The 27,041-nt window shown below is 42.3% G+C and overlaps 1 protein-coding gene across 1 annotated transcript; it reads left to right on the forward strand.

The window, feature by feature from the left end:
- The first annotated feature begins 671 nt into the window (after positions 1-671).
- Positions 672-21,863, forward strand: LOC110367991 (up-regulator of cell proliferation). Its single transcript, XM_036147052.1, has 2 exons — positions 672-693; positions 17,146-21,863. The coding sequence occupies exons 1-2, from the start codon at positions 672-674 to the stop codon at positions 21,837-21,839; spliced, it is 4,716 nt and encodes a 1,571-aa protein (XP_036002945.1). The 3' UTR covers positions 21,840-21,863.
- Positions 21,864-27,041: the final 5,178 nt, after the last annotated feature.

A 27,041-nucleotide genomic window follows, 5' to 3' on the forward strand; every position in this document is an offset into this window, starting at 1 on the left:
ATTAATAATATTTAAACAATATATCTACTTGGGGTTTAGTTAAACCGGGCTGCAGCCTACAGTGCTAGTTGACCTATATTCTGAGGTCAGTGTGTCAATCAGTGTTATTGACAAATTAGAATGATAAACTTTGTACTCAGGCATTATAACTATTGTGACTGATAACTGATAGATATGCAGGTATAAACATTGAATAGACAAACACTAGTCAAATACCAGTACTACGAGTGGGCCTAATAAAATTTGACAACATATATAGCGAGCCCTGCGTCGGATTGTTTACATTTTTATCATCTTATTAAAACTCACCCGTCCACGTATGATCGCGATTTCCTTCATGTACATAACTTCTACATCTCGTACCCAACCAGATATGAACTGGTTGTGAGCCTCTAGATCCTTGTAAGCTCTCATTTCCCCAAGACTGTGCAGAGGGTTTTCACTGAACACCAGGTAATGCACTATGTCGCCGTGCTCTACATTTGGCCAATCATCTGGATTACTGCTAAACAAGGCACCGTGGAGGGCATAGGGGTCCATATGGTCGATCACGGAACATTTCCTCAGATATACGTCCTTATCTGGTGGCTCTAGCGTGCTGGCGTACTTATCCATTCGCGATATGATAATATGTGTATGACAACTAGAGACACTGAAGTGAGCCACCCAAGATGGCGGACTGGAAGCTGGCCAGTGACGTCACTGAAAACCCCCTATTTTTCCTAAAATGAATAATGAAAATACCATACCTGTTATACTGAAAAAAATATTTATGATGTTATATTCATTTTAAGGAAAAGACTATCAAAGATTCATATGTGGATCTTCCATGTGAAGAAAAAAAAGACCCTGCAAACACAACATGTGCTGACTCTGTGGCTGACAAGCGTGGAGCAGGAACAGATGGTAAAAATCAGTCTATTCAATTTAAAGAGACAGCTTCAGGAAGATCAGCAGTCTGTAAGTGTCTTGAGGTAATATTATGATTATTGTTGATGTGGGTGTTACCTTCACAGCTCCTGGTTATTGCGTAAAGACAACAGTGGCTGACAGCAGAGATGAGCCAGTGTGTTGTCCTGAGGAGACTCCAGAGGAAGAAAAACCAGTATACATCACAAGTAGAAAGGATGAAACTTTACACAAGACAACAGACACAAACGACTCAGCAGAAGTCACCGACCTCCAAGGGAAGCAAAACCGTGAGGAAGAAGGACAAAAACTAAGTAAGCATGCTATGTCACTTGAGCAACTGAGTTGAATGTGAAACAAAAAACATAAAAATGAATTTATTTTGACCTAAATGCATTTTTGCTACTTGGAATGTCATTATCCTTGCGACTCCAATAGGGATAAAGCGTGCTGGAAAATGGATGGTTGGAATGTTATTACCTTGCCCTAAACACCTGAGTCAAATGCTCAAACTACTTCACTAGCAGGCAGTCAAAATCTACTGAGCACAGCTACTGAGCTAATATTAATCAGGTGCGTTGAGGCAAGGACTCATCTTACCCTTCATTCACACATACTCCTTCATCCGTGTGTTCTCTGTTACGTCACATGTAAAAGCTATTCTAGTCAATGAGGTATCCCCACAGGCTCTGTGGCACTACGGCATGACAGAACACCCTCCTTCGTTAGCCGTAAGAAATATGGATTGAATCTATGTGAGACGGATGATGCTGAGCAATGTGTCAATTTCTAAAAACCAGATGAGCTAAACAGAAAGTCAGATGCAGGAAGTATAAAGTCGATCCAACATTATTTCAAAATAAAGGAGGGAGGGGAGCGTGTCTGTCTGGATAGTTGAACAGATGTGATGTGATGAGATCAAGATCTCTGATTTGCCATTAATTAGCTCAAACATAAGATGGCATGCATGCTTTAAAATATATCAACATCAGCTCTTCTCTGACAGCATGGTCAGATAAAATTACTGTCTAATTACTGTTATGGCTACAGTATAGCTCAGACACAAAGTACAGGCTTTGCATGCAAGATATTGCGGGATCGAATCCCGGTGTGGGAGATATAGAGTTTGGGGGCGACTGTTGCTTGATGGGTCGAGTAGTCGTCTGGCAATAAGAAGATTGTGGGTTCGATTCCAGCTTCCTCTTGCCACATGTCGATGTGCCCCTGGGCAAGGCACTTAACCCCAAATTGCCTACCAAGCTGTGTCTCGGTGTGTGGGGAGTGTTGGCCTAGTGGTTAGAGCAGCGTGCTTACACTGAGAGAAGGATGCAAGTACCCGGTTCAATCCCCAGCGCCTGCACTCTGGGTTCCTGAGCAAGACCCTTAACCCCAGATTGCACCCCGGGCGCCACACATGGCAGCCCACTGCTCCCCAAGGGCGATGGGTTAAAAGCAGAGAACAAATTTCGTTGTAATTTATGTTTCAATGACAATAAAGATGATATTACTATTACTAATTTAAACAGGACACTGTCTAAACTAGATCAAAATAAGAAATACTTTAATAACCCCAGAGGGAAATTTTTGTTTCAGTACAATTGCCATAACATAAACAAACAAACATTTCAGGGGGAGACGATTTACTGAGGCCTTGCTGCCAAGGACAACCGCCTTACACGGTGCCCACATGGCACTGCCATTACTCTGTGAAAAGATAGAGGCCACAAAAAAAAGGAAGTTGGGAGGGAAAAAAACATAACTCATACTTTATCCTTATAACAGGATACAGTTTGAGATATCCAAAACCTCTTGCACAAAAAGCACAAATAAGACAAGACACATACAGCAGAAGGTAAACATTTGAGACCAGTCGCGTGTAAGTTCATCAGTTCATATGAGCATCAGTTTTGTGTGTCTGTTTGGGTGAAAGTGTTTATATTTCTGTGAACACTCTCCAGAGGCTATTGTCCTGGATGTTATCAGCCGGCCAACAGTTCGGAAAGCATCCACACGTGTCAGCGGGGGAGGGGTGTAGCCGGGGAGCTTTTCTGAGCATTCTCCGCCATAACGATCCAGGAGTAGAGATAGGGAGGGCATAACCCAAATATGTTATTTGTTATGAGACAAGCTGCACCGACTTTCCTTTCAGCTTTAAGTCTTTTGCTGGCTCCAAATGGTGAAATCCAAATTTCCAAATCGTTGGGCTTTTCCGCGCTTCACTTCCAGATTTTATCCCATCACCCCTTTGAGTTCAACCACCGAAGCCAGTCTGCGTACCAGCACGTCCAGCTTTTTGGCTCTGCTCCTCCACCTTCCAGAACTGCCTGTTCACCGCCTTAGTGAGCGCGTCATATGCAGCCGGCAGCCTGATAAAGGCCAAATGGCTACCGACATCCGCTGTATTTGCTGATACATCAAAAATCCACCAACTCCAATAAGTAGAAATCCAACTATCCTGAATCCAAACATGCAAACGTTTCAAACGTCCAGGAATGACAAAGTCGAAAGACACACTGTTTTCCATCCAAGAATATAGGGTGTATCCCACAAAATGAGTCAAATCAGGACCGGATGGGTCCCCCTTTCGTTGCCTACCCGTCGAAAAAATTTGATCAATAGCATTTAGAGACCAGCTTACCAGATCCATGGTTTTTCAGAGTTCGGTTGATATGAAGAAAGTGCTCAGAAAGACAAGACATAGCAGAAGAAGCGGGAGAGGGGGAGCGGGGGGGGGGGTGAAAGCTGGAGAGGAGAGAAAAACACGACCGACCTCGAAGAGAGACAGAACAGAAAGAGATGCTTCAATATCTCTCCCTACTATGAAATTAGAGGCGGTTTTATCAGTTAGCTTTGAACAAAACTTCTGGTCTCACAAAATCCTTCATAGAGTTATCTATACAGGTCAACAATTATTCTGGATGGGATTTCACAACATAACATCTGTTCACAGTGCACAGGTAATTACATTCACACACTGTGGTTATGTATACCTGTTCGGAGATTTTGGGGCCAGATATCTGAAGACTTGTCTAAGTGTCGGAGATGTAAAATCTCACCTTCCCCGTGAGTTTGCTGGTTGGGTAACTAGGGTGATAGCACTTTGGAAGAAAAATCACTTTGCATGGGTTTCACTAGCCCCGTGTATCACTAAGAAAACTATCCCCAATAATTTGAAAAGCAAAAAAAAAATCAGTATATAGATCTTTTGTTGAATCCACATCAGATTAATCTTAATGGGTTCCTTTAATCAGCTCCATCCCCTAGTGGGAGTGGGGGGCTGTTAGATGTGTCCTGTGGGGCGTGGTGGCTGATTTGGGGGTGGATGGGATGTCTGGTGGGTCTGGTGCTGGGATCTGTGGCCCGACTGGGGTGAGGCTTTGAGGGCCTCAAGGCAGCCTCTGGCAGTTACAGTGGTCTTGGGGGGTCTGTGCCATTGGATGTGGGTTACTAACCTGGAAGCTATGCTGCTCCTGGGTGGGTTTGTGGTTGGCTGTGAGCTTCGCCACCTGTTTCTAGCCATGCACACCTTTGTGGCGTGGCAAGTGGTGCCTCGGTTAGATTTTTGGAGAATGGGGGTGCTTATTGGAGCTAGCAGTGGAGCTGGCTTCTTGAGGGGGCAGGTTATGCCCCAGTCATTCTTCCCCATCCCCGGACACATCCCTCTGCCCTCTCCAACACGCTGCCACACATGTGAAATCTTGGGGTATGGGGTGTGGCAGAGAAGATTTGAGCATTTTTCTTATGGATAAACCTTTCATATACAAGTGCACTCTCGCAAACACCTAAATGTGCTTGAATTCAGGTGCTTTCAGACCCTTATTATTAGCTTAGCTATTTCTTTATACATGTTGTATTAAATAATATTGTGTATTTCTCAATGCTGTTATCGAGGCGTTGGTTGTCTGTACTTGTAATACTTTATTGCTTTGTTTTGCTTTTCTTTTTAGACAGGACACTTAAAAAACCTAATGCCCAATAAAAGTCAGTTATATTGAATTAACTTACCTGTTAAGCAGAAACCCTGCAACCTCCACACCCAATTTGAAATCAAGCTCCCTTATGAATTGTCTCCACTCCACCTGATGATAATAATAATAGCCAATGTAGCCTCCCATTTTCTCCATTTATTACCATTCTTGGTTACTTTCTCTTCCCTCTCACTGGGCAAAGAGTTTGGATGGTCCCCAATCTCAACAGAAAATGGCAAATAGAATGATCTACTATCATCTTACCTTGATTTATACTCCTCCTCCATCAACAGAATGTCTTCATATATTTGTAATCAAAAATTATGACGCAACATGCTGTCTTGCATTGGATGCAACACCACATATGTATTTATAAACAACTCATTCTAAGCTATGAAAATACTTTCATTTTTGATGCGATTGATATTTGACTTTTGCAAGATATGTATTTATGAAAGTAACACTTGATTTCTGTGAATTAAAAGCCAAATTAGTTACACACTGTCCCTTAAGCGCTGTTGAAAAACATTGGCATAAAGTTTGGGTTCACTCCATATTTCTCTCTCCACCATCATTATCGCTAAATGAGAAACCTATACATATCCAAATAGCAAACTTTAGTTATACCTGGTGCCTATCTCCAGTGTTCAATGGGCGAGAGGCAGTGTACACCCTGGACAGGTTGTCAGTCTGTCGGCGAGATTTTAGAATTATGCAGTTTAATTTCCAACTAATATTTTGTAGTTGCAGATGTTCAAAACAGCTGTATTCTTTCAGTACACATCCACGCAGAACCAAATAACTAATACTGGCGTTAATTCCCATCCAAAGGTTAGAAATGACCATTAATTTGATGGGTTAATCTTTAATCTCGTAGCACTACCGAACGATGGTGGACCTAAACAACAACAAGCATTATGTTTAAAGAAGCCATAGTTACGTTTTCTAGAATTAGTAGAAAGTTATTAAAGGAAGCTAACAGAGGCTAATGCTAGTGGACCGTGGACACTGGCTAAAAATACTTTTAAGCTATATTTGTTGCAATGAGTGGAACAGAAAACATAAACATTAATGTCCCATTGGTGTATAAAACTCTTGTGTAAATAATTTTTTTTATAACTGTAAAACACACTCAAAACACATCAACATAGCATTATTTCAAAGGTTGATAACAGGAATGTTGGCCAAAACACAGTAAAACACGTTAAAAATAAACCATTTTAAATGATTCCAAAAAAGTAAAAAACAAAGCAACTGGACTTGTTTTCTGTAGTTGAAGACGTTTCGCTTCCTCTCCCAGAAGCTTTCTCAATTCAAAAAGTCTGGAGTAATGTGGAGTACCAAGCTTTATACTACTGCCCAAACAAAGGCCTTGTAATGGCTTAGATAACATGCAAATTCAACCGAAACAGGTCCACCTCTTAGTAATGGGCGGTCGTTAAAGCCATTAAGCCAGCAGATTGAACCGAAACAGGTCCACTCCTCTGTAACGAGGAGTCGTTAGGGTTGTTCTAAACGATTAATCCCATCCAGACTTCAATTCAATTCAATTCAATTTTATTTATATAGCGCAAATTCATGAAACATGTCACCTCGAGGCACTTTACAAAGTCAAAATCAATCATATTATACAGATTGGTCAAAAATGTCCTATATAAGGGAACCAGTTGATTGCTTCAAAGTCCCGACAAGCAGCATTCACTCCTGGAGAAGCGTAGAGCTACAGGGAGAGTCGTTTGCATTGTCCATGGCTTTGCAGCAATCCCTCATACTGAGCAAGCATGAAGCGACAGTGGAAAGAAAAAACACCCATTAGTGGGAAGGAAAAACCTCCAGCAGAACCGGGCTCAGTATGAACAGTCATCTGCCTCCACCGACTGGGGGTTACAGAGGACAGAGCAGACTTCCCTATCATTTCTGCCAAACCTCTGCCTCTGTGTCCGTTCGGTTGACTTTAGGCAATCCAGTTGGAATACGTTGGTTCTCTGGCCCGGTTGACGAGCAAGCGGCTCTCTCCTTGTGAATCCCGGCCTCAGATGAATTCTTCCCGGTTCAGGTGGGCTGCACTCGGGCTGTTTAGGCTGCAGCACCGGGATCTCTGCTTGGCTTTTCTGAGCCAAGACTGCTTAATGCAGTCTCGGCTCAGCTTTCCTGCAGAAGATGAGAAATATTACACACACACACACCCTAGTTCTGTGCTGGCTGGCAGCTTAGGTTCAGATGTTGAAGGAGGCACACTGTAGTTTGCTGGGACCTGCTCATGGTTTGTCTTTCAGTGTGACACCTTCATTGTTCACGGAAAGGGAGAAAGATGAAGGGGGAAAGCCTGGATTCAAAGAGGTCAGGATCCTGCTGTGAGGGTCGGTCCGCTGAGGGAGGCGGGTCCTCCTGGAGCCCCTCTCGGAACTTGGGAGCGTCGTGGGAGGGGCGGTCTACAAAAGTCCCATTTCCTGTGGCTTTCAGCCAACAACACAACATGCATGGTGTTGTTGGATTCTCAAAGCTGTTTTGCCTTTCAATGCTGCTGTGTCAGTGCCGACGTCTTGAATGTGATGTTTAAACAACTGAGTGAACTAAGATTTGCTACCTCTTATTTTGATCCAATTTTGACCTTTATTTTCACATATATTTAGCATGTTTAGTATAGTAGTGAGTAGAGTTTCCAAGGTTGTGGAATCAGAATAATTACTGTAACAGGGAATTGCTTTTGGTTCAATAAAGACAACGTGTGGAATAATTATGGTTTGTTTATTTCGATCCAGAGTTGCATGGTCTTTCAGAATACAGAGTTACCTCTTTCGAGTTAACATCTGACATTAATACAGAGACATAATCATTGCAGTTGTATTTGTCCCTAAATCCTGATGAATCAAATCAATTACTTCAACTACAGGCATGTCTTAATGACATCAAAAGCTGGATGACTTTAAATTTTCTGCATTTAAATTCTGACAAGACAGAAGTTGTAATCATTGGACCAGAGTCCTCAAAAAATAAACTTCTTAATCAATCACTTAATCTGGATGGCATTAACTTGGCCTCTGGTAATAAAGTAAAAAATCTTGGTGTTATTTTTGACCAAGACATGTCATTTAAATCCCATATTAAACAGGTTTCCAGAGTTTCCTTTTTTCACCTCCGGAATATCGCCCAAATTAGAAACATTCTGTCCAGGAGCAATGCTGCAAAACTAGTCCATGCATTTGTTACTTCAAGGCTGGACTATTGTAATTCTTTACTATCAGGAAGTCCACAAAATGCAGTTCAGAGTCTTCAGCTGATTCAAAATGCTGCAGCAAGAGTTCTGATGAAAATCAACAAGAGAGATCATATTTCTCCTATTTTAGCTTCCCTTCATTGGCTTCCTGTTAAATCAAGAATAGAATTTAAAATTCTTTTTCTAACATATAAAGCCCTTAATAATCAAGCTCCATCATATATCAGAGCTCTGATTGTCCCGTATGTTCCTAACAGAGCACTTCACTCTCAGACTGCAGGTCTGCTGGTGGTTCCTAAAGTCTCTAAAAGTAGAATGGGAGGCAGATCCTTTAGCTATCAGGCTCCTCTCCTGTGGAACCAACTCCCAGTTTTGGTCCGTGAGGCAGACACCCTGTCTACTTTTAAGACTAATCTTAAAATTTTCCTTTTCGACAAAGCTTATAGTTAGAGTGGCTTATGTTGCCCTGACCTACCTATGGGGATGGGCTTCTACGGGCTTAGACTACTGGAGGACATCAGGATCTATTTTTCTCACTCTATCGAGTTCTACTGTTCTTCATTTATGCATTGCTTGTCGTCATTTCAGCTTTTAACTTTTTGCTCTCTCTCTTTTTTCTTCATAGTAGGTACACCTGGTCTGGCGTTCTGTTATCTGAGACATCATCCAGGGAAGACAGATCACCCGCTATTACCATCTAATGTAGAACAGATTACTGGATCAATGTTCGCTTCTGTGCTTGTTTGTCTCTCTTGTTGTGTCTCTGCTCTGTCTTCTGTAACCCCCAGTCGGTCAAGGCAGATGACCGTTCATACTGAGCCCGGTTCTGCTGGAGGTTTTTCCTTCCCGCTAATGGGTGGTTTTTCTTTCCACTGTGGCTTTATGCTCGCTCAGTATGAGGGATTGCTGCAAAGCCATGGACAATGCAGACGACTCTCCCTGTAGCTCTACACTTCTCCAGGAGTGAATGCTGCTTGTCGGGACTTTGAAGCAATCAACTGGTTCCCTTATATAGGAAATTTTTGACCAATCTGTATAATATGATTGATTTTGACTTTGTAAAGTGCCTCGAGATGACATGTTTCATGAATTTGCACTATATAAATAAAATTGAATTTAATTGAATTGAATTGAATTGGATGGTGATAAAGGAGTAACAATTTAAACTCTAATTGCAGTTATATTGGGGTTCTCATAGCTTGCTGGATAAATCTCATCGGTAAGAAGCCGATCAGATAATCTTGTTCCGGCATAAATGAGTTCATAACAGCTAATTAATAAATGCATTAGTGGTATTTAGTCATTACAAGTTTAGAGCCTTGGAATCACCACCATTTGAGCCATATTTTGTTATAGCTACTATTTGAGTTTGAATGACCTATTATTAAAATTATAATACCAAATTATAAGTATTAGTAATAATCATATTCAAACAGCTTCTGGCATAACACAAATATACTATTAACAACACAGGACTATCTGACAATATTGTTATGCCATCATATCATCACGAATTAAAACTCCCAACATGCATCACAGTTGGGAGTACAACTTCCCGGTCCGCCAGACCACCAACCGAGGTTGTGACCGCCCCAGATCAAATAACACCCCAGGACTAGCAGCGTAGCCAAGCTCTCGTCCTTCTTCCTTGCAGCGACACTACGTTGAGAAAACCGTCAGCTGATTTTTCTGCATCTATCTAAACATGGTGGGCCCGTGATCGGATTCTTGGCAGGACCAACAAACATCGCATCACTTTTCCTTTGTTGGTTATATCGGAGAGGTCAAGACTTTATACTTTTAAAATCAATGTTGATTAAATCCCGAGGGTGAATACTGGGAACCTTGAGTCTCCCAGTGGACTAACGATTGACGGTGTTTTGTTTTGGCCAAAGAAAACCGCTGAACCAGCGTCAGTCACTGGCACCTAGATGAGCAGGGATGTTGTAGCAGCTCTCAGCCAGAAGTCAGTTAATGCTATCCAGATTAAGTGATTGTTTAAGAAGTTTATTTTTTGAGGACTCTGGTCCAAATATTACATCTTCTGTCTTGTCAGAATTTAAAAGCAGGACATTTAAAGTCATCCAGCTTTTAATGTCATTGATACATGCATGTAGTCGAAGTAATTTATTGGATTCATCAGGATTTATGGATAAATATAGCTGAGCGTCATCAGCATAACAGTGGAAATTAATGCCATGTTGTCTGATAATTTTGCCAATCGGAAGCATATATATAGTAAAGAGAATATGATTTAAACATGTTGTGGTCAGGTTCCTACTTTAGAAGCCTAATCTTGACCCTACAGTGCTGTCCAATTTTAGACCAGTATCTCATCTGCCTTTTCTTTCAAAGGTTTTAGAAATAAATGTTTTTATGCAGTTACAAGTCTTATTACAATTGAACTCTGTATTTGAAAAAGTTCAATCTGGTTTTAGATCACATCACAGCACTGAGCCTGCACTGTGGAGGGTGCATAATGATATTGCGTTGTCTGTAGATGCTGGAAATCCTACTGTTTTAGTCCTTTTGGACCTGACGGTGGCGTTTGACACAGTGGACCATGCTGTCCTCCTCTCATGCCTCGAGAATTGTGTAGGCATCAGAGACTCTGCACTTAAATGGTTCTGCTCCTATCTGTCAAATAGGAACTTTTCTGTTATGATTGGCGACCTCTCCTCATCAATTGCTCCTCCCTCTTGTGGGGTACCACTGGGTTCCATTCTTGGCCCTGTTCTGTTTTCTTTATATATGCTGCCTTTAGGGGTGATCATAGGGAAGCACAACCTGTCATTTCATTGCTATGCAGATGATTTACAAATGTATTTGCCTATGAAAGCAAATGACAGTGTCGCACAAAACTCCCTGCTTAATTGTATTATTGATATTAAGTTGTGGCTTTCAGACAATTTTCTTAATTTAATTGGAAGTAAGACATAATGTATTATTTTCAGTACTCCTGGCAGGAAGAATGGTCCAGCTTTGAGTTGGCACCTACATTAGATCGGCTGTCAAGAACTTGGGCGTTACTTTTGATAGCAGCATGAAATTTGGTAAGCAGATCAGTAATGTTGTTAAAATGAGCTTTTTACAGCTTTGTCTGCTGGCTTAAGTTAAGCCTTTTCTGAACAGGCACCACCTAGAAAAGGCCATTCATGCGTTTAATAGTTCAAGGATGGACTACTGTAATGCTCTTAATAGCCCCATTTATACTACCCTTGTTAAACCGATCCAGGCCGAGCTCGGTCCGAGCTTGGATCAGTTAACCAAGCCGAGCTTGGTTCTGACGACCGCTTACACATCACGCTATCCCGGTTCCTTGGTTTCCTCGCCTCCTAGTGACAATCTGCGGTACCACTGCTCTCTGGGATTGAAGGAGGAAATCAAGCAGATAAAAATGGCGGCGCCCGTAACATTCAGGCAGTTATGCTTGGTGATACGTCGTTGTTTGCGGCAACGTTTGGTGAATTTACTTGACAGAATCTGCTTTTGGGAAGTGGATAAGACAAACGAACGTCTAATAAGGATTTACAGACGCAGGAAACAACAACAGACGCTGAGGTTCATCACACTGCTAAGCAAAATCATCACTGGAAGACGTGTGTCACGTTAAGGAAGCTAGTATTTTTATTAATGTGTGAAATGTCAGCTGACCGCACGGAGATGACGCGGTCTGCTCATGCGCTCTTCGTTATTAGATAACCGAGCTAGGGAAAAACTGAGCCGAACCAACCTCTGGAACTGGGCTGCATTTAGCGCGGTCCGGTTGTGTCTGGCTCGGTTCAGTTTAGTTTGCGTTCCATTTACACTCGATAGAGCTCGGACTGGTCTCAGCACGGTTAAAAAGGGGTAGTGTAAATGGGGTAGATGTTGGTCTGAATCAGATGTCCATCTTACGCCTTCAACTTGTGTGGAATGCTACCGCTCGCTTTTTAACAAATACATCTAGACGTGCACACATCACTCCCGATTTTTAACACCCTGCATTAGCTCCCGGTGCGTTTTACAATAGATTTTAAGATTTCATTGTTTGTTTTTAAAGCTTTAAATTGTCTCGCCCCAGAGTATTTGTCCGAAATTGTAACTTTGCGGGAGAACAACCGGTCATTGCGGTCTTCAAACAAGTTCGTTTTTTGAAGTCCCAAGGTCATGGTATAAACAGTGTGTTAAGGTACTGCACCCTTTCAGCGGTGAAACACCCTTGGTGGACCCAGCTGGTTTATACCCCCACTTAAATATTTCCTTGGATGCAAGACGCTTGAGACAGAAAAGTATACTTCATCTTATTTAATCTACTAAAGACAGAGAAAGAGTTACAGACACATCAGCGCTGATGGGCTCTTGATCGGCAAGAAGCCCCAACTGTTTATCTCACAAGCATTATAAAGGAGTTTAGGTTCACCCCCATCCAAGGGCAGTACACTTCCTAACTGTGTCATTAGTATAGAAACTGTCACCTCTGAGGGGGGGCTCTGGTCGGATGGCCCGTACGGGTCGTGTCGGCCCCCCCTCTTTGGGGGGCCTGGTCCGGGGGGCGTCTGGTCCGGGGGCGGGGCCGGGGGTCGGGCACAGGCAGTCGTATTGTTGAATTGTGGTGACCCCCCCCACTTGGGATTTTTGGATGTGAATGCTATGTGGGAATGTGTGTACAGCATCCCTTTTTTGTGTCTGTGTGTGGCGAGTGGGGCAAAAGGGAGGGATGGTGTGAATGAGGTTTTTTTTCTTTTTTTTTTTTTTTCCCCAGGTTCGGGTCCGGTCCGCTCCCTCTCCCAAGATCATCTCAAGTCTCCGATAGGTGCGGAGCCCATCCCTCCACGTCCTGCCCTCCTCCGCTGCGCTGGCGGGCGCCTTGGCCCTCTGGCGCGTTGACGGTCCTCGGGTTTGGGGCGGGTTCCCGGGTGGGCGCCGGCCCATTCCCGGCGGTGGCTTCACGGGGCCTGGCCCCCCGGGGGGCGGCCGGGGCCCCTGCCGCAGGGGCGGGGGCGGGGGCGGGGCGCCCCTGGGCCCATAGCCAGGACCACTTCAGCGCGGCCGGCTGCCGGCGGAGCCCACGGGCTCGTCCCCGCGGCTCTTGGGGGCGTCAGCATTGCGGTGGCTGGGGGATTTCCTCGGGGTCGTCTCTCCTCTTTCCTCGGGGGGGGGGGGGGGGGGGTGCAGATTTCCTGTGAAGGCCCCTCTCGGGCGCACTGCTTTGGGGGCCCCTTTGGGAGTCCGGGGTTACGGGTCCCCTGACTCCTGCCTCTGTGCTCGGGGAAGGTGGGTCTTCGGTTCTCCACAATCACTATCAAGCTATTTCCTTCTGGATAATTTTCACCTAAACTAGTTGTTTTTTCTTTTACTCTCCTACTTTCCCATTGCAGTGTTCATATAATTTGAAATTCTCCCTGCAGGAATCACAATAAAGCTATTTACACGCACAAATCAAGCGGAGCATTATGGCGAAAGCTGTTTGCTCCACTTGTGAAAGTAAAATCTGTCGAGCTCTATTTGGCATTAAGATATCAATTTTTATTGCCACATTGCTAGACAGGACACTGGGAAAAAAAAAAAAAAAAAAGAAACTGTCACCTCCGGGATGCTATCTGACAGATTTCAGTCATCTCCTTGTGTCGGTGCTATCTAAGTGGGCCAGGCAGCTCCTGGGTTAAGCTAACCACTCCACTGACACAGTTGACATCTTAACAGACCCCCTGATGATGTGCCTAAATGGCACATTACCAAAGATGATCAACCAGACCTGGAACAGTGGAACGCCAGCTCCCAGGCTGTCCGTCTCTTAGAACAGTCATTCCGTCCAATCCAAGCACGTCAGCTTCTGGCCTCCAGAGTCCGTCCATCTGCGATCTGCATGGCAACCGATAGGGCAGCCCAGTTTCTGGGGTCCCATAATCTCTGTTGGTGTGCCCCAAAGGCACAGCACAATGAAAACAGTTCCAAGAAATGGGCCGGACAAACATCAATGGAAATATTTTAGCACCTATCAGCATAAATAATTTATAATTCAGCATTTATCACTCAAGACCACTGTCTCAGCATTTATCTACAATTTAGGGTTTAACTAATTGAGCTAGGCCTGTTTTAGGTTCCTATTAGCACATTATTTTGTTTTTACATTAGACTAGGTAAGCTAAGACTGTTCAGCAACCAAGGTTGAATCCGTCTACTCTGCCTCCACCCCGAAAAACCTCCTACTTGGTCCTCCACTCTTCATTCCATGGAAAAACATCCATCACTTTCATACCTTACAAACCCAAGAGTACCAGAAGTGGGCATCACAGGGCGGGCTGGGCCGTTCCTCACCAGAAAACGGCATCTCGTCTAAGAAATGGTCGAAACTAGCCAATCTGAGCATGAAGACCTTGTATTGAATCTGAAATTTATCATTACCAACTAATTTAAAGATCTGTGATACGCATCAGATCCTGGTTTGCCCTCTATCAAAGCAAAAAGATTGCAAGAACTGTAGGTCCTGGTGTGTGGGTCAGAAGCAGGCAGTTTCCATTTTTCATCATAAAGCCATAATGATTAACATTTTGCAACATTACAGTATAAACGTCATAATACATCCTGGAAGTCAGCGGAATAGAAAAGCTGAGAAAAAAAACAGTAACATAATGTAAAATGACTCTGTACGTCAAAAACACAAGTAAACAAACCCTTAGGTTATTCAGAGCACGTGGCAGACGTGAATTCAATCGCGCATAGGTGGTATGTTAAGGGTTCTCAGGCAACTGTTCTTTTGTTGCAAAAAGAAAAAGAGAGAAGGAGAAAAAACATTCCCACTTACAATTATTTTGCTCTCAGTTTAAACGACGCACTGTAATCATTCGATTTTGCATTGCTCCTATATTAAAGGAGAAATCTTAAAGTTCAACTTTATCTGCAGCAGTTTTTCTCTATAACTCTGACCCATACAGATTTGAGTTATCTCATTGTTGGTGCTATCTAAGTGGGCCAGGCAGCTCCTGAGTTAAACTGACCGCTCCACTGACACATTTGAAATCTTAACAATTGGGGTGTTCAGGCTTTTGCAGTTGCTGCCCCAAGACTCTGGAACAAGTTACCCCCGGACATTCATTCTGTTACAGATATATTGGTCTTTTTAGGTTCAAACTCAAGACATATCTGTTCAAGCTGCCTTTGTAGCAGTGGTGTGACAATTTCATTCTTTTGTTTCTGTGTACATTTTTTGATTTTACCGTTTTCTATGTTCACTCTATCTGTTGTATGTTGTGATTTTACTCATTTTGTTAAGCACTTTGGACACCTGCTGGTTGTTGTAAAGTGCTATATAAATACATTTTGATTGATTGATTGATTGATTTACCATTTACCTTAGTTGCTAATGTACAGAATAACCATAAAAGCACAGCATGTTTAAAGGAGCAATAAATACATTTCACCACTAAGTGGCACTTGAACACAGTCTGTAGACCAAAAGAAGATGTGTGACAAGGCACGCCTCACTTTACCACCACTCCAGCTGCAACCCGGCCCCTCGTTTCCCTTATCACGTGTCGCCTTGTTAACCATATTGATAAGGGATAAAAACACAGCAAAACTTCGATGTTAACCAGAGATTAGTTTAATCTACTGGGGGAGCTCTCTATCATGTTGCTCTTAGACTGCACTGATCTGACAGTGGCATTTTAGGGCAGGGAGGAGCTAAGTGGCAACTGTTCACATGCATATACATGCACGAGTGGCCGGCTAAGCTATGTAAACAAGAGATTGTAGAACGACATGACATTTTTCCAAACTTTTCATAGTGTTCAAAATCAACTTGTTACGTTGAGCAATGAATCAAAATGTAAGTGAGATGTGATCTAATGGTTTTAGATTTCTAGTGTCTTTAAATGCCAAAACAAAAGATCCCTGATTTTCACTGTACCACTTCCAGTTTCCGCTCATACTCCCAAATAAATGTAATTTAAAAAACTCTAAACCCCCCTAGTAGAGTGAAAGGAGCGGTACACATAATAAGGTCTGATTAAATACATTTTAATTATCCTTTAATAATTCTATAAATCCCTTGAAGCACATCCAGACACAAGTGGTTTTCTCAGACTGGTGAGGAAACCACTTGTGTCTTAGAGTTAATTAATGTTTTGTCTGTGTATTATGTCTTCAATTGAGTCTTAAGAAAATTTAAGACGTAACTCAATATTAAATGCTTGTACACATATTAGAAAACAAAATACAGATGTAAAACATAAACATACCTCATTGGCTGTGTGTTACCAAAGGAATTAGGTTAGTTTCTTCCCTTCTCTTAGCTTCTCTAAACTTCTTTAACTATAGCCCCAATCCCACCGTCTTGTTTTGGCCATTCATCACTCGGCTCCACCCGCTTGCAAGCATGTTTTTTTTCAGGGCCAGCTTGGGTTTCTCAGGCCCTTTTTAAGAGCAGCAATCACTGATACTTAGCTTGCATGAAGCGGCAGGGGAGAGGAAAACTCCCCTTTAACAGTGAGGAAAACCTCCAGCAGACTGAGAGTTAGAGATACATGTATTTCATGCACATAAGTAAAAAGGACAATTCTTATTTACATCTACATGTGACTAAAACAGATAAATATTCACAGTTTACATCTAATTGAGGTTTTCCATCATTTGTTGTTACGTTATTGTAGGAGGCAAATGACATACTATTTCTTTGTATGGGTTTAAACCATAAAGAGTTGATGTGATGGAGGAAAAATGTTGGGAAACACTGTTTCGGAGCTTGTGTTTTCATGAAGCTGGCTGACAAAATTTCAAAGTTTTATTAATATTGGTTTACCATTAGTATCTTCTCTTGTAGTAACACCCATCACTTACTGGATATGTGTTAGATGACATCAACCTCAAATTGATAGATTTGGAGAATGCAGTTGCAAGATGCTTCATCTAGCTTAGTTTCAGAGGTTTTAGTTGTGTAACATTTTATCTTAATGTAACAAATTAAATAGTAGAAGATGTTTCCTAAGGTGTAAATTATTATTTTCAGTTCTGTTCTTTTTATTCGTTTTGAAAGGGACATTAAAAACTATTCATCTATATGATCCACAGAGACGACTCTTGAGAGCCTTTTGGAAGATCTGGGGTTGAAGGAGCAGTACCAAGAGAAAGAGAAGCTATCACTCAGCAAAATACTTCAGATCGATGGGAAGACAGTGACTGACGACCCTGGCACTTGTAAATCAAATGTCATATTGTATTTTCTTAAGAAATTGATGATGGTTAATGTGACTGCTAGAACTGTTAAATATGTACCATGTGACTCAAAGGATGATAATATTGAAACAAACTGTGATGATGCTTCAGAGAATGCAGATTACAATTTTGAGGATCTTGACAGCCCAAATGATGCGGATGTCTTTAATCCTCTTGATATAATCACTGCTCTCTTTCTGTGCTCTGATGGGTTTGTTCAGCAAGAGTTAGCACTAAAAATGTCCATGTGTCAGTTCTCTGTTCCTCTGCTGCTTCACAACTGTGATACAAAACAGAGCACCCTCATGCTGTGGGCCATGAGAGACATTGTTAAGAAGTACAGAACTCCAGATCTTTCAGAATCAAAGGGCTTCATAGAGGAAATAATTGTTCTTTCTGAGCTTCCAATGATCTCATTTGTCAGACTGGGTGAGTGCTCCTTGTCCAAATCAGAGATTCTCAACAAACTTCTGACTAACCCTCAGCAGTACTATGACACCTTTGTTCACCACAACATGGAGTGTGGAGACAGTCCAAGAAAAATATCTGATGGACTGACTGAAATTACCTGGTACCTTCCCTGTGGAAACAAAAACATGGACATTTTCAGTGAGCCAGTGGCTATAGCTAACCTTAGAGGTGACATTGCTGCACATGAAACACAATTCTCCTTTTTATGTCTGACATCTGCTGCAGTTTTTGTGTTCTTTGATCAGCTGGAGCCTGAGTGTAAACTGCTGACCAACAAAAACCACAACGCACAGATCTTCTTAGTGGGAAACCAACAGAGCAAGCACTTTAATCCAGATGTTCTAAAGAAAATAGCAAACCAGCTGAATTTAAAGAAGAACAACATCATTATAAAAACAAAAAAGACCAATGATGCAGACTTTGTGAAACGTTTGAGGACAACTGTGAGCAGTGTACTTACCAACCCAGGGTTGAAGATGTCTATAGAGCAGATGACTGACATTGCACATGAACTGGGAATTTCCATTGATGAAGATTTACCAGAGTGCCAGGCAGGGAAGAAATATGCAGATGCCATCACTGCAGGGATTGAAGACACGTTTAAATTTAAAGAAAAACAGTTTCCTTTGCAAGGCCAGATCTGGAAGGAACTGACTTATTTGGAAAAGGAAGAGGTTCGTCTTCGAAAAGTTGGCTCTGAAGACATAGAAGACTATAAAAGTAATCTTAAAATGAAAAAAGAAGAGCAGCGTAGGAAGCAGAACTCCCATGCCATGTCTGATTTCATGACTTGCTTCATTAGTGCAATATCCAGTAAAGAAAGGGGTTATTTTCTGAAATGGATGCGAATGAACCTCGACAACTTGTCTCGAATCAAACTTTCCAGCCTCAGGGAGCTTTACAAGGAAAAATGCAAGGACTCTGGGAACAAAAATGAAATCAAACAAATTGACCAACAACTTTCCAACAGCTCACTGGGAGTTGAGCACTTCTTCCGTGAAATGGGTCAGATCTACGAAGCTTCTCTTTACCTTCCAAAAAGAGACCCTTCACGTCAACAACTGCAACATCTGCCCAAACTCTGTGCTCAGTTGCTGCTGGATGGATTTCCTCTGGAGCTTGTAGATGGAGATGCTTCCAACATACCTCTCAGATGGGTGAGTGACGTTCTCTCTCAGCTCAATGACTTGGTGTCTCTAAAGAACAAGATACTGGTTGTCACAGTACTTGGAGTTCAGAGCACAGGAAAATCCACTCTCCTTAACACCATGTTTGGGGTGCAGTTTGCAGTCAGCAGTGGTCGATGCACTCGAGGAGCCTTCATGCTGCTCATCAAAGTCAGTGAGGACTTCAAAAAAGATCTGAACTGTGACTTTGTGGTGATCATTGACACTGAAGGCTTAAAGTCACCCGAGCTGGCACAGCTGGATAACAGCCATGAACATGACAATGAGCTGGCAACACTGGTTGTTGGGCTGAGTGACGTCACCATTATCAATATTGCAATGGAGAATTCAACAGAAATGAAAGACATCCTGCAGATAGTGGTGCATGCTTTCCTCAGGATGAAGGAGGTCGGCAAAAAGCCTAAATGTCAGTTTGTTCACCAGAACGTTTCTGACGTTTCAGCCCATGAGAAGAACCTACGAGACAGGAAGCTGCTCCTAGAACAGCTGAATGAGATGACCCAGGCAGCAGCTAAAATGGAAATGAAAATGGAAAACAAGAACTTCACTGATGTGATGGAGTACAATCCACATACTGGGAACTGCTACATTCCTGGACTCTGGAATGGAAACCCACCAATGGCACCAGTCAATGTGGGGTACAGTGAGACCGTCTATGAGCTCAAGAAAAACATCATCCAGCTGTTGGGAAAGTGTGAGTCAACTTCTAAAAACCTCTTGGAGTTCAGAGACTGGATAAACAGCCTGTGGACTGCAGTAAAACATGAAAACTTCATCTTCAGCTTCAGAAACAGCCTGGTAGCCGATGCATACATGAGGCTCTGCACAGAGTACAACAAATGGGAGTGGGAGTTCAAAAAAGAAATGTACAAATGGGTTACCAGTGCAGAGACAAGAATTTCTAATTTTGGGACTGTTGCTGCAAAAACTGAAATATCAGACCTGAGAGAATACATCACTGAGTTGAAAAGTGAAGCAACTACAGAGCTGACCAAGTGGGAGACTATGATGCTTGACAATCTGAAGAAATACTTTGAGCAGCCAGAAGGTCATGTTTATCTGGTTGAAGAATACAGAGAGGATTTCTCAAACAGCATAAAGAGTCTGAGACGACAAACTGAAAGATCAGTGTTTGACCAGATCACAACAGCAGCTGACATCAAACAGGGACTGGAAGAACTCGACAAAATCAGAGACACTTATACGGAGGAAATTGAAAAAGCAGTTTGTGCTTTGATTAATAAATGTCGTAAGAAACAAGTAAAAATGACAGACGGAGAGCTTGATGAAAGTTTTAATAAGATGTGGGCTGAAACACTGAACACCCTGTCTTTCTCTGCACAGCAGACTTCAAATATCTTCACCAGTGTTTCTCTTCAATTGCGAACAAATCTTTCACCCAAGGGGAGCCATGCATGTAAACTGCTGAGTAAAAAAAGCCTCCAAGATTGTGGACTGGAGCCTTTTCAGTACACACCCAAAGGAAAGAAAGAAAAATTCAAACACAAAGTATCAGGATGGCTTTCCTGGACAGGTCTTGTAAAGGCAAAACAAGAAACTTCTGAAAGCATCATATCTGCTTGTAATGATTGTGTCAGTGATAAAATCATGAGAAAAACTAACTATCATGATACTTACATCCAGGAGATCCTTCACATCATTGATGAGATGCTGAACGATACTGATGTTTACAAAGACATTGAGTTTGAAGTGTCTCTGAAACAGCACATCTGTGGCTCTGCAGCCAGGAAGTTTCAGAAAATGCATGAAGATTTTTTAGAAAAACATGATCCTTACAGACGTCTGCAGAAAAACAAAGACAAATTTTGTGCAGATTTCAAAGATGTGTTCAATGAGCGAGACCAATGCCAGAAGAAAGCTGAAGAATTCACCAACCAGTGTCTGAAACCTGCTGTGGAGGACTTTGTCTATCGTTCTCTTGGTCTTGAGATTGTTGATAAAATGCTGACAAGAGAGGAGTTCAGCACACGGATGTCCTTCCAGTATTATATTTTACTGGATCTGATTTCAAAGAGTGATTTCAAAAGCTTTCGGAGATATATTTGTTCATATGAACGTTATGTAAAATCGTGGATAACTGATAGAATTAGGGAGATTTTCTCCTCTGAGTCAGCATTATGTGAGTTTGAGGATAGACATCTTCAGTCCTGCATTGACCGCATAAATGCTGCCATTAAAATGGCAAAAGCAGAAAAGACTGACAGTCTGAAGACATTTGCAGAAAATATCTGTAAAGAACTTGGTGATAAACTGGTCATTTCTCAGGATGCTCTTGATTCCTTCATGGTTCTAAACAAAGCTGATCAGGACCAGTTTGCTTACTGTCTCAATGAGTGTTTAGGAGAAATGACAGAAGCTCTTAGAGACAAGTTTAAAGACATTACATTTGACATTAAAGTGACATATCTGAATGTAAAACCACAGGATGAGCTTTTCAACAGAGTTATTGGTTGTGGTGAACAGTGTCCGTTCTGCAAAATACCATGTGATGCAGGTGGAGAAGCCCACACTGAACACTTTGCTTCCCTGCATCGACCAAAGGGTTTAAGTAGGGTCACGTGGGGTGACTCAAATAAACTCACTACTGACCTCTGCTCTTCTGCTGTTATCAGTGACACAAGTTTTAGATGCGATGCCACAAACAGTGAATGGCATCCTTACAAAGATTATAGGACAATTTATCCACAATGGGATATTCGTCCAGATGTGAGCCTCGAGGCGTCAGATTATTGGAAATACGTGATGAACAAGCACAACGAGGAATTTGCTGAAGCATATATTACAGAGCCTGCTGACATTCCTGCTTGTTGGGAGAGTATCACAGAAGAACAGGCAAAGGAAAGTCTCAAGAAGTCATTCCACATCAAGTGAAATCATAAATCATGTCTAGCTGAAAGAAAACAAAACAAAAGAACGTGGTTCTTTCATGTATTTTAAAAAAAATCTTTTTTCTCCTTAAAAGTCCACCTAATTTATTAGTAGCGTTTATCTCTTTCACTAAAGACAAAATAAACTGCTAAAGCCTTTTTTGGTATAGGTCCTTAATTTATAAGTAATTATTTAGATTTTTAGCCTTTTAACATTCTATTCTTTGATAAACTTTTGTCAACAAATTATCTCTTCACTAAACATTTATACTCTTGTTGAAAAAGTCTGAATGTGCTTCTAAATTGGATAGATAATTAAAGTTCGGGTAAATATTTGGAGTGTTCCATTATAAACTATTTGTTCAAGTTAACGACTCGTAATCGCCTCCAGCGTTACGTTGTCATTCAACAGGGTTGATTGCTTCACAGTCACCAGCTCATGCACTTCGCCAAATTTCCTTAGCGGAAACTTAGCGAAGTGCAAACATTTTACCAAATGAAATACTAAATCTGTCTTAATGTTGTTGAATTGATTATATATTTCTATATATAAACTTGATCTGCTTTTTAATCTAAGGTCCTCTGGGTATGACATTTGTTGTGAATCAGTCATCAATGAAAATTAGTTTGATGTTAAATTCTTTGTATCTTAGTTATAGTTGTTTATAAAGTATGGGTGTAGTTATGATATGAAAAAACATATTCCTTTACATATTTCTTTTTTGATTGGTAGATTTATTGTCAAACACTCTTTCTGTCATTGCCAGATATTGTTTATGTATGTTTGAACTAAAAACTATGTTATTCTTAGTGGAAAGCTGCACACATCCAGTTAAAGATGAGGCTTCCCTTGTCTTTCTGTTATTTACTAAGTTCTCAGATTAGTCCACCTTACAGTTCCTTTGTGTATGGTTCTACAAAGTACACATATAAATAAAAATCAATTAGGATATTGGTCACAAAGTCCGGGCAAATTATTAATCAAACCTTTGTCATTAACTTAGAAATGCTTAAAAAAAAAAAGAAAAAAAAAGAAAAAGAAATGCTTCGAAACATAATACATTGCAAACCACATCCGGGACAGCAAGATAACTTCATTATGTTAAATAAGGAAGATATTAAACATCTGCATAAACAATAGACAACTCTATATAAACATATAACTTTAATGCACAGACAGGAAGACGTATAGTCTTTGTCACACACATTGCATGAAAATATTATTGTATTTGTATCATCATCCTGTAACAATATTAAAGATTTTGGATTTACCTCTGTCAAGTTTTGGGTCTTATGTTTTGAGTTTTTCCACTGTCTTGATATTTATCTCCTGTATTCATTTGAGTTTGGTTTATTTCCTATTAGTTTAAAGCAGGCTTAGACTATGAAAAATATTTCCCAAGCTTTGAACATCTCACGGAGTACTGTTCAATCCATCATCCGAAAATGGAAATAGTAGGGCATAACTGTAAACCTACCAAGACAAGGCCGTCCACCTAAGCTTACAGGCCCAACAAGGAGAGCACTGATCAGAGATTCAACCAAGAGGCCCATGGTGACTCTGGATGAGCTGCAGCTATCCATAGCTCAGGTGGGGGAATCTGTACACAGGACAACCAATAGTCATGCACTGCACAAATGTGGTCTTTATGGAAGAGTGGCAAAAGTAAGCCACTGTTAAAAGAAAACCATACAAAGTCCTGTTTGCAGTTTGCCAGAAGCCTTGATGGGGACAGATTAAACATGGAAGAAGATGCCAGACCAAAGTCAGACCAGACCAAAATTTAACTAACACTGCACATCACTCTGAACATACCATCCCTACTGTCAAATAAGGTGGTGGCAGCATCATGCTGTGGAGGTGCTTCTCTTCAGCTGGAACAGGGAAGATGGTCAGAGTTGATGGGATGCTGAATAGAGCCAATACAGGCCAATCTTAGAATAATACCTGCTGTAGTCTGCAAAAAACTTGAGGTTCACCTTCCAGCAGGACAATGACCCTAAACATAAAGCCAGGCCTAAAATGGAATGGCTTAAAACAAAACCTGTTCATGTGTTAAAATGGCCTAGTCAAAGTTCAGACCTGAACCCAGTTGAGAATAAGTGGCAAGATCTGAAAACTGCTGTTCACAAACACTCTTCATCTAATCTGACTGAGCTTGAGCTGTTTTGCAAAGAAAAATTGTCAAAAATGTCAGTCACTAGATGTGCAAAGATCTGACAAGATCTTCACTGAATTGCAGCTGGAACTGTAGCAAAAGATGGGTCCACACAGTATTGACTCAGGGTCCTAATATGTTTGCACAACACCCTGTTCAGTATTTTATTTGTAAAAAATAAATTGTGTATAATTTTCTTTCTACTTTCAAATGAGATTCCAATAGAATATATGTATGTTTGTGGTTGTAATATGACAATATGTGGAAAAGTCCAAGTGGTATGAATACTTTTTCAAGCCTTCATCTGCCTTCATCCTGCTGGTTATGGGTCTTCTTTCTCAGCATTCATCTTCAAATGTGATACAAATATCTACACAAGAACTCAGCAACAGTGGGGGGATATTAAGGCCTTACTTTTATTATACCTTCTGCTGATGGGGTACATTCTTATCTTGGCATATTAGATGTTTTTTTCTCTTTTTTTTGCTTAGATTGTTTTTAAAGAAAATGCACCGAATGTCGTAGCCATTGGTGCTATACTGGTTATTAAATTACAAACAAATGCTGAACTCCTTAAGTTATCAGGTTTAGTTAGAATTATTTTATTTCAATAGATTGTAAAGTTGTCATGTTTTGGTTTAGTGTGGACTTAAATGCAGACAAACTGGCAAATGAAGGAGTTTAATTATGAGAAACAAAAACAACTTACAATGAACAAACACGCAGAGCAGAGGCAAACATTAAGTCAACAAAAATCTAGACTTAGACTTAGACAACTTTATTTGTCATTTTGTATGCACAGAGTGCGTACAGAACGAAATTTCGTTTGCATACAGCTTGAAAAAATACAGTAAATTGCAGTACATTACAGGATAAGGTGCAGCAGTGATTTATAGTAAACAATTGAAATGTAAAGAAGACAGTGTGCGATCACAGTGTACAGGTAAAGGGCATTTGTGTTAAGGGTTAGACAGAACGGACCCACACGCGGCCCCGAGGTCTTGATTGAGTCTCTCTGCCTGCCCGTTGCTTTGTGGATGGTGGCCGGACGACAGGCTGACAGAAACACCAAGGGCTCGGCAAAACTCCCTCCAGACCTGAGAAGTAAACTGGGGTCCACGATCGGAAACTATGTCCAAGGGAATTCCGTGTAAACGAAAAACGTGGTTCACCAGCAGCTGTGCTGTTTCCAGTGAGGAGGGCAACTTGGGCAGGGGAACAAAATGGGCACATTTGGAAAAACGGTCCACGATGGTGAGGATGACTGTATGACCGTTGGAGGAGGGGAGTCCGGTGACAAAATCTAGGGCGATGTGGGACCAAGGACGACCAGGGACAGGTAGTGGGTTAAGTAGGCCAGCAGGTGGTTGGTGGGAGGATTTTGCTCTTGCACAGGTCTGGCAGGCCGCCACGAAGCTGCGACACTCCTTCTCCATTGACGGCCACCAAAAACGTTGTCGCAGCAGGAACAGCGTTCGTGCCATACCAGGGTGACAGGCAAATTTGCTGGCATGAGCCCACTGCAAGACTCGGGAACGGGCACTGGAGGGGACATACAGGCGGTTTGGGAGGCCGTTGCCGGGATCTGGTTCAGTGGACTGAGCACGGCGCACCAGGGATTCCACCTCCCAGACGACCGAGGCGATGAGGCAAGTGGGGGGTAGGATGGGATCCGTGGAGTCCAAGGGGAGGTCTGGGGAGTGGATGCGGGACAGGGCATCAGGTTTTATATTCTTCAAACCTGGACGATAGGTGAGGGAAAAATTAAATCTAGAAAAGAACAGGGCCCAGCGAGCTTGGCGGGGATTGAGTCTTTTGGCTGTTTGGATGTAGGATAGATTTTTATGGTCAGTCCAAATAACAAAGGGTTGCTCAGCGCCCTCCGGCCAGTGCCTCCACTCCTCCAAAGCCAGCTTAACCGCCAGCAGCTCCCGGTCTCCTATGCTATAATTTCTCTCAGCAGGGGAGAGGCGGCGAGAGAAATACGCGCAGGGATGCGTCTTGTTATCTACTGGGGAGCGTTGGGATAGAGTTGCTCCGACCCCGCAGTCCGAGGCGTCAACCTCGACTATAAATTGGAGAGAGGGGTCGGGTGTAACGAGCACGGGTGCGGAGTTAAACATTTTCTTCAAGGTCTCGAATGCGGTGGCTGCTTCGGGAGACCAAACAAACGGAACTGACGCGGAGGTTAAACGGGTGAGAGGGGCCGCCACTGTGCTATAGTTGCGTATGAACCGCCTATAGAAGTTGGAGAACCCAAGGAATCTCTGAAGTTGTTCAACCGAGGTGGGAGTGGGCCATTCCGCGACTGCGCGGATCTTCTCCGGGTCTGCTCGGAGATGGCCCTTCACGATAACAAACCCAAGGAACGGCAGAGTCGTGGCGTGAAAGTTGCATTTCTCTGCTTTGACATACAGACGATTTTCAAGAAGACGTTGGAGGACGAGACGAACATGTTCACGGTGCTGGGCGGCATTCTCGGAAAAAATAAGGATGTCATCCGGGTAAACAAAAACAAAGCGGTGTAGAAAATCGCGAAGGACATCATTAACTAAACACTGGAACACCGCTGGCGCGTTGGTCAGTCCAAAGGGCATGACCAAGTATTCATAATGGCCCAGCGGTGTATTGAATGCTGTTTTCCACTCATCACCGTGACGGATACGCACGAGATGGTAAGCGTTCCGCAGGTCTAATTTGGTGAAAATAGTGGATTTCGCAAGGGCGTCAAAAACAGAATCAAGGAGAGGGAGTGGATATTTGTTTTTTATCGTAATGGCGTTTAAACCACGATAATCTATGCACGGGCGGAGGGATTTATCCTTTTTGGGCACAAAGAAAAACCCAGCAGCAAGAGGGGAAGAGGAGGGGCGGATTATACCGGCGGCTAGGGAATCATGAATGTACTGTTCCATCGATTCTCGTTCGGGGCGAGACAGATTATACAACCTTCCCGGGGGGTAAGACGCACCCGGGAGGATATCGATCGCGCAGTCATATGGACGGTGGGGCGGCAGAGAAAGTGCCAGGTCCTTGCTAAAGACCTG

This window comes from Fundulus heteroclitus, chromosome 14 (assembly GCF_011125445.2).
Source record: "Fundulus heteroclitus isolate FHET01 chromosome 14, MU-UCD_Fhet_4.1, whole genome shotgun sequence".
Lineage (NCBI taxonomy): Eukaryota > Metazoa > Chordata > Actinopteri > Cyprinodontiformes > Fundulidae > Fundulus > Fundulus heteroclitus.